At 37.2% G+C, this 12,776-nt stretch overlaps 1 protein-coding gene across 2 annotated transcripts in view; it reads right to left on the minus strand.

Annotated features, from left to right (window-relative positions):
• tcerg1l (transcription elongation regulator 1 like) overlaps window positions 1-12,776 on the minus strand; it is a 669,172-nt gene that overhangs the window by 98,850 nt on the left and 557,546 nt on the right. For both annotated transcript variants that reach the window (XM_051922987.1, XM_051922986.1), the window contains exon 9: window positions 1-155. In XM_051922987.1, coding sequence (XP_051778947.1) covers window positions 1-155 — 155 coding nt within the window. The remainder of the gene's footprint in view (window positions 156-12,776) is intronic.

Genomic DNA, 12,776 nt, shown 5'->3' on the forward strand with positions numbered 1-12,776 from the left:
TTGATGATGCTTCCTTTTTGCGTTTGTGTGGTGGATCCTCAATGATCTTGTTAAGATCTCCTCTGCCTTTTAAGTCAACTGGCTTCTCCCATACAGACAGCTGAATTGTAGGATTGAAGAAGAACACTCGGTCATCCCCAGTCCACACTACACACCTAAAAACACAAAAATGAGAAATTATGCTTTTAACTGAAATGAAGGGTGCAGTTACTAGTGCAGATGTCTCATAGATCCACTGTTTATATAGACTTTGCAGATTCTCTGTGTGTCTATGCGGATTTTTTCACAAATCTTAAAAATGTCTGTATTAAATGAACTGTTAATTCTAAAATGTTCCCTGTGGATATGTGTGAAACAGCCCTATGATGAAATGGCACCTTAAACCCCTGCAACTCTTAAAACCTTGAATGTTTCAGAATGTTATATTTTTACTTGCAAGGAAACAGACTAAACAAATCAGCTCCTAATCAATGTGTTCAATAAAAACATGAACTTCATAGCATTAGGACAATTTCAACAAAGGGTGATAAACTTTAATAAAAAAAAAACGAATGGTAGCACACAGTGATATTCAGCCATGCACCTGGGGAAGCAAAACATGCTTCAAAGTAATGAATGCTTCAATGGCAGTTAAATAGTGACAGGCAATGCACATTCTCTAAGGATATGTTATATGAAAACATGTAAGAAGGAGGTTTATGCAGTAGTAAATATTTAATAAAACAAAGAGAATGCAAACAGTATAAAAAGTATAGAGTGAACATGTTTAAAATGTTATTCCTGTTCCTGTGAAATTACCTTTTTAAAGTTACATTTTTAAATTTCATTAACTGAAAAAAGAGGGAGACACCAAATTGCTGGCTGCCTTAAATAAGGCTCCGAAAACATATCGAAGGTAATTCGTTTATCTTGACTATCTATCTCTGCTTTTAACCCCTTCCGAAATGCCACTCCTGTGTTTGGTCATGATAATTGTTTAAAAAAATCTTCCATAAAAGTGCGCAACATAAATACTGTAATAACCAATCTTAATGCACATAGAAAATCTAGGCAATACGGCATAAACGCCAATAATTTAATTAAAGTTACTACTTTAGATGAACAATGTATTAAAACTGTAAAAACAGATCATAGATTAAACAAAAAATACACACAGAGCGGCGCTAATAAAAATAACTTAATTCCTGTTCCCTATATCAATAACGCACATAGTATTCATCTCTGCTCCTCCGAAACATTGAATATGGCACTATTAAATATTAGAGCTTTAACTAACAAGACGTTTTTTATCAACGACATTATTAGTGAAAAAAAAATAGATTTTATTGCACTAAGTGAGACGTGGCTTAGCTCAGATGGCGCAGCTGTTTTAATCGAATCTGTGCCTCCGGATTACAGTTTTACTCGTGCTGATCGCCAAGGAAAGAGAGGTGGAGGGCTAGCAAACATTTACTCTAGCAGGTTAAAATGTAAAAATATCAGTTTTGGTAAGTTCAAGTCTTTTGAGTATCTCGCCATTGTTATTCAGGGAGATTCTCACGTTCTAGTATTATCCGTGTATAGACCTCCAAAATTCAACGCGTCTTTCTTTGAGGAATTCTCTGACTTGATGTCAATCTTAATTACGAACTATGACGCACTCTTAATAGTCGGCGACTTTAATTTTCATGTAGATAATCAATGTGACCAAAAAGTAAAAGAATTTATGAACCTCCTGGACTCTTTTGATTTGAGACAGCTCGTTAATCAGCCTACACATAAAGCAGGTCATACGTTAGACTTAGTAATTACTAAAGGACTAAAAGTTGATATAAAGCAGGTCATTGATACGGGTCTTTCAGACCATTTTCTTCTACTTTTTAATATAGAAATAATGATAGAAAACACTCATGAGAAGCATATTGTTAAAAAACGCTTCTTTGACTCATCAGCAACTTTAAAACTTACAAACATTCTAACCAATCAGTCCGTTTATAGTGCCAACTATAATAGCGAGGAGAATGTAAATAGTAAGGTGGAAAGATTTAATACTAAAGTGAGGGCTGCTGTTGACATAGTTGCACCTGAAAAGACAGTTAAAAAATCTTCTAGCATTGTTATACCTTGGAAGACCCAAAGAGTGTCTGATTTAAAGAGAACATGCCGTAGAGCTGAGCGTAAATGGAGGAAGACTAAACTATTGACTATGAGATATTAAAAGTTAAAATAAAAGAATACAATAACACAGTCCGTCTTGAGAGGCGCTGCTATTTCTCTAAGATTATAAATAACAATGCTAGTAATCCCAGAGTCTTATTTTCGACAATTGATCATCTGTTAAACCCAGGTAACTCAAAGGAATGCCTCCTAAGTACTTCCAGTAAAACCTGTGAGGCTATCGCTGTATTTTTCAATCAAAAAATTAATGATATTAGAAATAACATAGTATATCTCCCCAACACTAAGGATCCCCCGAAACCCCAGTACTCCATAATAAATAAATTAGAGTCTTTCACTAGGATAGATTTACCTGATTTACATAAAATAATTTCTCAAATGAAACCATCCACCTGTGCCCTTGACCCAATACCAACAAATTTTTTCAAAGAAGTATCGGGTGTGCTTATTGATAATGTTCTTGACATTGTAAATTCGTCATTAGATACGGGGGTCTTCCCAGACTGTCTTAAGACTGCGGTAGTTAAACCCCTACTTAAGAGAAATAATCTCGACCCCTCTGCTCTTGAAAATTATAGACCCATCTCTAACCTGCCTTTCTTAAGTAAAATTCTAGAGAAGGCAGTCATTATGCAGTTAAATGAGCACCTCAATAAACATGCTATTCTTGATAAATTTCAGTCAGGTTTTAGAACAAATCACAGCACAGAAACTGCACTCGTTAAAGTAGTAAATGACTTGCGGGTAAATGCAGACAGAGGCCATTTATCTGTTCTCATCCTCTTAGATTTGAGTGCCGCATTTGACACTATTGATCATAATATTCTTAAGAATCGCCTTAGTCAATGGGTGGGCCTCTCTGGCAGTGTCTTAAACTGGTTTGAATCCTACCTGGCAGGGAGAAAATTCTTTGTTAGTTGTGGTAATTATAACTCAAAGACACATGATATTCTATATGGTGTTCCACAAGGCTCTATCCTGGGTCCGCTGCTCTTCTCAATCTACATGCTTCCATTAGGTCAGATTATCTCGGGACATAACGTGAGCTACCACAGCTATGCTGATGACACACAGCTGTATTTATCAATAGCACCTGATGACCCCAAATCTCTTGATTCGCTAACACAATGTCTAACCTGTATCTCAGAATGGATGAATAGTAACTTTCTCAAATTAAATAAAGAAAAAACCGAAATCTTAGTGATTGGCAATAATGGATACAATGAGGCTATTAGAAATAAACTGGATGCATTAGGATTAAAAGTCAAATCGGAGGTAAAAAGCTTAGGGGTAACCGTTGATTGTAATCTGAATTTTAAATCGCATATTAATAAAATCACTAGGACAGCATTTTTTCACCTAAGGAACATAGCAAAAGTTAGACCTCTTATATCATCGAAAGATGCAGAGAAATTAGTTCATGCGTTTGTCTTTAGTCGGCTAGATTACTGTAATGCACTCCTCTCAGGACTACCCAAAAAAGACATCAATCGTTTGCAGTTAGTGCAGAATGCAGCTGCTAGAATCCTTACCAGGAAAAGAAAATCCGAACACATTTCTCCAGTTTTGATGTCACTACACTGGTTACCTGTGTCATTCAGAATTGACTTTAAAATTCTGCTTATGGTTTATAAAGCTTTAAATAATCTCGCCCCGTCTTATATATCGGAATGTCTGACACCTTATATTCCAAATCGCAACCTCAGATCCTCAACTGAGTGTCTCCTTAGAATTCCAAGAGCAAAACTTAAAAGAAGTGGTGAGGCAGCCTTCTGCTGTTATGCACCTAAAATCTGGAATAGCCTGCCAGTAGGAATTCGCCAGGCTAATACAGTGGAGCACTTTAAAAAACTACTGAAAACACATTACTTTAACATGGCCTTCTCATAACTTCACTGTAATTTAATCCTGACACTCTGTATATCCAATTCATTATAATAACTATTCATTCAAAATTTGTACTAACCCCTACTCTCTCTTCTGTTTCCTTTTCCGGTGTCCTATTGGTGGTGGCTTGTGCCACCACCATCTACCCAAAGCACCATGATGTTCCAACAATGATGGATGGATTAAAAGCCAGAAGTCTGTATAACCATCAGCATCAAGTGACTCCGTGCGAACAATAACTACAAAGAGGACTATTTCATTTATGTTAGGTAGAATGCCCAAAGGGGACTGGGCGGTCTCGTGGCCTGGAACCCCTACAGATTTTATTTTTTTCTCCAGCCTTCTGGAGTTTTTTTTTGTTTTTTCTGTCCACCCTGGCCATCGGACCTTACTCCTTTTTATGTTAACTAAGGTTGTCTTATTTTAATTTCTTATTTGTCTTTTATTCTTCTTTTCTTCATTATGTAAAGCACTTTGAGCTACTTTTTGTATGAAAATGTGCTATATAAATAAATGTTGTTGTTGTTGTTGTTATAACAGAAACATATATAATTTATCAATTTTCGTCAAGTACTACAATTTTCTTCACAAATAAGAGAGCTACTTCTAATTCTCACAATTTTATCCAAGAAATGTAACAGTAAACTAGACCATACAAGATCTCATACATGCCTGTTCTGAAATGCAAAGTAACCAGAATGACAGAATGAGAGAGAAAGAGAGAGAGATAGAGAGATTGACAGACATGACCTGTGTGGAAAGATGAAATGGTCTCACAGGATAGTAGGCAGTGATATATGACCCTCTGTTCAGAAGACCTCAAGACCTCCAAGCTGGCACAATACCATTGTTTGTTGAAGCTGCAACCAGGCTGTCCTTCAGAGGTCAGGGACAACTGGCAGTAGCCCAGGCACAAGCGAGCAACACACGCTCCCTGAAGAGAGGGAGTGCATTGCTCTTTGAAGTGAATGATAAGCTGGAAGTCTGCTTTGCAGCCTTGGGCCTGTAAGGGCAACTGAAGGTTCACAAGTGCAGGAACACCAGGGACCAACAGAAAGAGTTCTAGTCTTTAAAAAAAGTAGGGCAGTGCCTGACCTCAGAAGTTTCTCATGGGTTTGAAGGAGTAAAAGCTCAGTATGGCATGAAGACTACTGTAAATCTGTGTCACGTGAAAAACTGGAACTGTTAAAAGGAGTATTTGGCAGTACTAAGCAGGTGGATATAAAAACAGGGAAACATGTTCAGCTAGGGAATTGTGCAAGATATTATGCATCAGAGAGGCTTTAAGTGTGCTACATTTGTAAATTTTTTATCCCTTATTTCACTTTATATTTTGAACTTACATAAATTAATATACTTTTTCATATATTTGGTCTCCTTGGCATTACTCTGGTTGAGGGTAGTTGGCACATTATGCTTCCCTTCATTAAGAACTGTAGAATATGTAGTTATCCTGCATTTTCCTTCAGAGTCTGGTGAATTAAACCTACATTATGTTTGCTTAAATACAACCTTACTTTAAACTTGGGCACTCAGTATGGTTTACAGTCTACAAACCCAAAATGTGAAGTTTATATTAACTAACCATATATTGGACATATGAATGTAGGTGTGAACATTAACATGAAATTTCCCCTCGGAAACTTTCTTGTATTTTACTTCCCATATCAAATGAACACAGCAAATGCTTTACCCTAGCAATAAATGGAAAATGTTTATAGAGTACTGACTGTTAAATCTTCGAATTAAACGAAAACTGCAACATACTTTTAACACAGATCAAGATGGGCATGTCAGGACTGCCTTGGAAAAGGGGTGTGGCCATCATATGCCAGGAAGTGTGAACATAAACACCCAGCAATTGAGTAATATTTCAGTGAAATGAGCCGTTCTAAACGTAAAGGAAACTGTTGTCTTTAACAGAGTCTACAACGTACACCCTCCTTTGGATTATGCCAGTAATAACTTTAAAATATCAGTCAGAAATTGAAAGAGCTGAATGTAACACATTCGTTTTTGATTGGACTGCATTTTTTAGGCTGTGTATTGATGATGAAAGTGTAATTGTTCTTTTTATTTACAGTATTAATGTATGGATGCTGTTGATGCATGAGATTTACAGTAGTAATACTGATCAGCTAAATCAGTTAAAAATGTTTAAAAAGTTAGTCATACAACACTGTGTGGATAGTATTAGGCAAAATGTTTGTTTAGTCTACATATTTTAATTAATTAACCTCTTTACTTTGTTAATCTCTCTATTTCCTCTATTGCCTTTCAATACAAACTTGTAATGCTCATTTGGAAGCAAGAAAAAAAAAAGTAATTGACCAGTAGGTAAAAATAGTAAAAGAAATTGTGCACATGACTAAAACTAGGGGTCTGACCTCCAGACCCTGCAGCCATGCCCCCCCAAACACATAAGTAAAATATATTAATGTTAACTGCATGGCTGTTCCAAACACACTGCCTGTTATAGCTCAGATATTTGGAAAGGTTTAAGCGTGACAATTATCAGGGGCAATTAGAATCTTTAATTTCCTGTTGGCTCAAAAAGGTATTATTGGCCTAGACTAGGATCCAAAAGGATTACTATTAATCTGTCATACTGAAAAAGTAGTATTCCAAAATCTATTGAAAATTTCATACCAGAGCCAAACACAAAAGAAAATCACAACCCTATTTGTAGCATTCATTAGTGTACAGTATTTTCTTTATATCTATCAAGTAGCTCTCTAGTCCTCCATGAGCTCTTTGACCTGACTGGGAAGCCTGCCCACTAGAATATATCTACAGACTGTGTCAGTCTCACAGAGGAAGAGGTCACTACTACTGTGACCTGATCTCTTGGCTCTTATTATGAGCCAGCAGAGAGGAGAATATGGAAGTAGAGTAATCCATAGCTGTCCATCAGGAACTGTCATAAAATGCCTTGTACTCTCTGAAAAGTGTATGCATTTAACCAACAGTGAAGTGACTCACCAAATATTACAGAAAAAATATATATTAGGGCTTCAACAGTAAATCACATAAGAAAGACCATTAAAACTACAGAGCAAAAAGAGTTTCCCTCAACAAAGGACCTCAAATAACATTGGTTTGCTTCGCATCTGCACTTACACGTTGACAGCCTACTTTTTGCTACCTCATCACCCTACCATGACCTGTTTTTAAAATGATTTGGTGTGTGCCCTCCTTAATTTCTCGGCATAATTCATACCTTGCTTTTAAAACTGTAATCTTCAACATGCACAGGAACAATTCAAAGCTGAGATCGATAAGGTCACAATGACAATAAATATCTCGAAAAAGAGAGATTTGGGTTCCTTCTAGGAAGAGAATGGTTTGCTCACAGCAGGTATGGGGGAAGCAGCTGCCCAAAATAACAACAACAACATATTTTTATATAGCACGTTTTCATACAAATGATGTAGCTCAAAGTGCTTTACAAGATGAAGAAAGAAAAAAGAAAAATATAAAAATAACATTAGGGAATACTAAGTAACAGGGTGGCACGGTGGCGCAGTGGGTAATGCTGCTGCCTCGCAGTTAGGAGACCCGCATTCGCTTCCCAGGTCCTCCCTGTGTGGAGTTTGCATGTTCTCCCCGTGTCTGTGTGGGTTTCCTCTGGGTGCTCCAGTTTTCTCCCACAGTTCAAAGACATGCAGGTTAGGTGCATTGGCGATTCTAAATTGTCCCTACTGCAGGCGTTCTGAGACCACGATATCTACCTACAAGTGAGGATATCGGTAATTACTTGTTAAAGTACCCAGCATTGCCTCAAAATAGGAAGGAAACTAAATGTATATGTACTATCTATCTATCTATCTATCTATCTATCTATCTATCTATCTATCTATCTATCTATCTATCTATCTATCTATCTATCTATCTATCTATCTATCTATCTATCTATCTAATCTGTTGATTGTGATTATATTATTTAAATGTAAAATTCTCCTTGGGGTAATAAAATTAACATTACAGTAATCTTAAATAGTTTACTATAATCTAATTTAATATCTGCATAACGGGTTAAAGTAAGAAAGCAATTATTTATGTGTTTGTTAAATGTTGACTAATTTGTCATTACTGGCTGTAATGCTAGTGTGCCATCCATCACACTACACTATCACTCTGATAATCATGAATTTTCCTGCTCTCATGAGTCGAGATTTTTTTTTTTGGTTTATGATCATGGTCCATAATTGGCATAACTCCTTACTAGCCATGTGCGCCCAACTACGTTGCGCATGTTAAAGTTGTCCGTGAAGGGCTCCCTGTTTAAACGCGGCTGCCAGTCGTGAACTGGGCCCTTCGTCGCACAGCATTATGATTTTTTATAAGGGAAACAAAATTACAAAAGAAAACCCTTGGACATTGATTCGATAGGAAAGGCCTACTCGGAATCACTGTCCGAATAGTAATTATGTGGTGGTGTAGGAGCATTTCTGCTTCTCTCCGTTCACAGTCCGTCTCGTTTTCACAACGCTGTTGTTTCCTCTCACGATCTCTTCTCAACCTTTCTCCAATCTCGCAGGTTGCTTTGTGGCAATCCAAAGAGGAAGGCAATATACACGGAGCAATGGTTATTAAAGGGGGATACATAGGTATCCAGGCTCTTTAAAGCATAAATAGGGATCACTTCACTGACATGTGAGCAAGCCAGGGTACAACTGTGAGACGTGCAGCACTCGCCGGCTACAACGTAACAATAATAATTTCCGGAACGTGCTGTTATGTTGTCATTCATTTTACCCACTGTCTTTCTTTCATTCATATGTTACGTAGGCACGTACCTTTTATCTTCAGCAATCTCATTCTCTAACCAGGCCTCAGGAGCTAACCAGTGTAACACTGTCAACCACCCCTTTCGTTATTCCGGCACATTGTTGACATCCGTGAGTAACAACAACGTACTAAACTGGAAGGTGGTCTACGCATGCATGGAATTCGCGGACAAACAAAGATCAAGATCCAAATCAAGATTAAATATACAGATTAGTTAATTTAAAGCACAACAATTTGTTTAGTTTGAATGTCTGTGTTTTGAGGTGTGACTGGAGTACTACAGTCTTCAGTAGTATAAGCCTGGAGGAGATTCTTAATGCAATGCTTATGTTTTAGCTGTCTCTCTACTGCCATCTAGTGCTTCTTCTTCTAATTCATTCGCGGACAAACAAAGATCAAGATCCAAATGAAGATTATATACAGTAATCCCTCACTTATCGCGGGAGATAGGTTCCAAGGCTGACCGCGATAACTGAATTTCTGCGAAGTAGGGACACCATATTTATTTAATTATTTAACGTGTATTTGGACGTTTTTAAACCCTCCCTGTATTGTTTACAACCCACCCTTTACTCTATTAATAACAGGGACAACTGCTAAGCAATATGAAATCGTTAGATAAGTTTACACTTACTGTATAGCGAAGTACACGTAGCTATAAAAATGACGTGATGATGGTGATGAATATGCTGCGCAGTAAAAATGATGACGATGAAGGTGATAATCCCCTGAATGCAGTAGCAAGAGCACGTTAATGCTGAATGAGTGAGATGAGACTTCCTGGTTAATGCAGCACTCCGTCGCTGAGCCAATCAGTAGCACACAGGAACTTAACTGCGTGCTCTGATTGGGTAGCTTCTCAGCCATCCGCCAATAGCATCTCTTGCATGAAATCAACTGGGCAAATCAACTGAGGAAGCAAATACCAGAAGTAAAAAGACCCATTGTTCGCAGAAACCCACGAAGCAGCGAAAAATCTGCGTTATATATTTAGATATGCTTACATATAAAATCCGCGAAGTCGTGAATCCGCAAAAAGTGAACCGCGATGTAGCGAGGGATTACTGTATAGAGATTGGGTTGGCACCATTAACCATTTCTTTAGATTTCCTGGTTTAGTGTGGTTTTACGAATATATTTTAAATCCTACATTAATAAACTGGATGGCTTGTTGAATAGTTGAATCTATGGACCGTGGAAAGCACCTGCACTAGGTTAGCAATGGGGATTGCGATTCACAGGCATTTCTTGAACACCAGTGAAAGTATTTTTTATAAAGGTGACACAAAGCTGATTAATTCAATGTTGATTTAAAAATGCTAGATATCATGACATTATAGCTTAAAATTATAACTGTTTTATCAAAAAATGGACTTGAATAATATCCATCATGAAGAAACAATAAAAGTTACTAATGCCATACTCTCTCTGTCATATTCTGAACAGTGTCTCAGCATGCGCTAAAAAATTCTTATCGTAGCTTATCTATATAGCACTTAGTAATGATATGCTGGTGTACAATTGCATTGACTTTTTCAAAAATATGTTTTGCTTTGTTAAAAAATTTAATCAGTTCATTTTAGCTGACACATGTACACAGTGCATGTGTCTAAATTTCTATCTTGGTTATGTCCACCCATCCATCCATTCTTCCATTAATTGATTTTCTCAACCTGCTCATAACATAACAAAATAATATGTACTGCTGAGCAAAAGAGCTGCTTGTTTGTGCATACAGTTTTGTGAACTGTGTTCATATGTGGTTCATATGTGATTTTGCAACCACGTAACACCCTAAAAAGGGTGTTTTGGAGTTTTAAAGGTTTTTTGAGTTGTTTAAAGAGAGGAACATTGCTCTTTAATAGTTTGGCAACACTTTACTCCCCTTTTGGAACTGTATATTTCACAAAGAAAGATCCAGATGAATGGGAGTAGAACTACATGTTCTCCAGTACTTTGTATTGTCCTGTTATGTATGCCCCCACAAGCTAATCAGCAACTGGTGATATCCTTTTATATGCTTAAATCCACTGTCCAAAGTGAATCTGCAGTATAACTGAGTCTTTATCAGAGAATTAACAAATTTGGCCCGATCTTGCTGAAATGTAATTAGACTTTGTCTTGAAGAAAACTTAATATTTTCTCTGTCTTGGCCTTTACTTGGACACAATAGTATTTGGACTTTGTCTTGACATAGTTTGGACACTCCTTAGACTCAGTGTTAACTCTGTCTCAACTAGCTGTGGCCTTGTACTTGTCTTGGACTACAGCACTAGATAAGACACAAGTTACACTGAATACTCTTATAAAAGTCAGAACACAGGGTCTCCAAAATAGAGTATTCCTATATGTGTGCTTCAGAGCACTTTGAACTGACAGCTCTTCAATATACTGAAAAGTAGTGACACAATGCCTACCTAAGAATATATAGCAAAAAAAAGTTTGAGAATATGTGAATATTTCCCAAGTGTCACAACGTCAAACATAATCTACTCATATAATAATAAACAATAAGTCACCTAGGAGACACATTAACTAACAATTGCTAAACCAGTTAACAATGCAACAGAAAGCAAGATATTTTGCATGGTATCTGGAAAAAGGTAACCACATTCAGGCAGAGGTTTCAAGAAAAGATCGCTTATCATTTATTAAAATATAAAATGGTTTCAACACTAAATCACTGCTAATTTATTTCAGAAATAGATCCACTACTGTAAAAGATTATGAATTAAATATATTGCTGATTTAAATTACTTAGTGAAATATATTCCTCTAAATGTAATTGACTTACATAATATTTTAAAATGTTTTACAGTCCCTGAAGCGTTTTACAAGAATGATGCAATGGTTAACATTTTAAACAAAATAATCTCTACTTTTAAGCCCTGAAAATCTGACAATAATTGTTTGAACATGTGTTAGCATTCTTATACTCTCCAGGGGCCTCATGTATAAACGGTGCGTACAAACAAAAATATTGTGTAAGAATGTTTCCACGTTCAAATCGCGATGTATAAAACCTAAACTTGGAGTAAAGCCATGCACATTTTCATGGTAGCTCATACCCTGGCGTACATAAATTCTGCGCTCAGTTTTGCAGACTGGCGGCACCCAGTGTCAAAGCAGTGCTACTGTTCCTGTGTGTTTACCCTTTCTTTTTTAGATCCACATCCCTGACGCGGCTTTATAAATACACTGAAATTAACCACATATTGTTTATTAGTTTAATGCATCTGATTGTAACAATATACTGGTCCACAGAATGGTCAAACTGTTCTAAATACAATAGCTGCTTTAGCATTGTTACTCTCACTGCACCTCTTCTTTCAGCTGCTCCCGTTAGGGGTTGCCACAGCGGATAATCTTTTTCCATATTACTCTCACTGTACCATTCGGAGTATTTATATCACTATATCTGAGTGGGAATCACAGCTGTACAGCAGCTGATCAGAAAGAGAATTATCGGTATACAGTGATCCCTCGCTATATCGCGCTTCGCCTTTCGCGGCTTCACTCTATCGCGGATTTTATATGTAAGCATATTTAAATATATATCGCAGATTTTTTGCTGGTTCGCGGATTTCTGAGGACAATGGGTCTTTTAATTTCTGGTACATGCTTCCTCAGTTGGTTTGCCCAGTTGATTTCATACAAGGGACGCTATTGGCAGATGGCTGAGAAGATACCCAACTTACTTTTCTCTGTCTCTCTTGCGCTGACTTTCTCTGATCCTGACGTAGGGGGTGTGAGCAGGGGGGCTGTTCGCACACCTAGACGATACGGACGCTCGTCTAAAAATGCTGAAAGATTATCTTCACATTGCTACCTTCTGTGTGCAGCTGCTTCGTGAAGCGACATGCTGCACGGTGCTTCACATACTTAAAAGCTCAAAGGACACGTATTGATTTTTCACTGTTTTGTTTTTCTCTGTCTCTCTC

This window comes from Erpetoichthys calabaricus, chromosome 2 (assembly GCF_900747795.2).
Source record: "Erpetoichthys calabaricus chromosome 2, fErpCal1.3, whole genome shotgun sequence".
Classification (NCBI taxonomy): domain Eukaryota; kingdom Metazoa; phylum Chordata; class Cladistia; order Polypteriformes; family Polypteridae; genus Erpetoichthys; species Erpetoichthys calabaricus.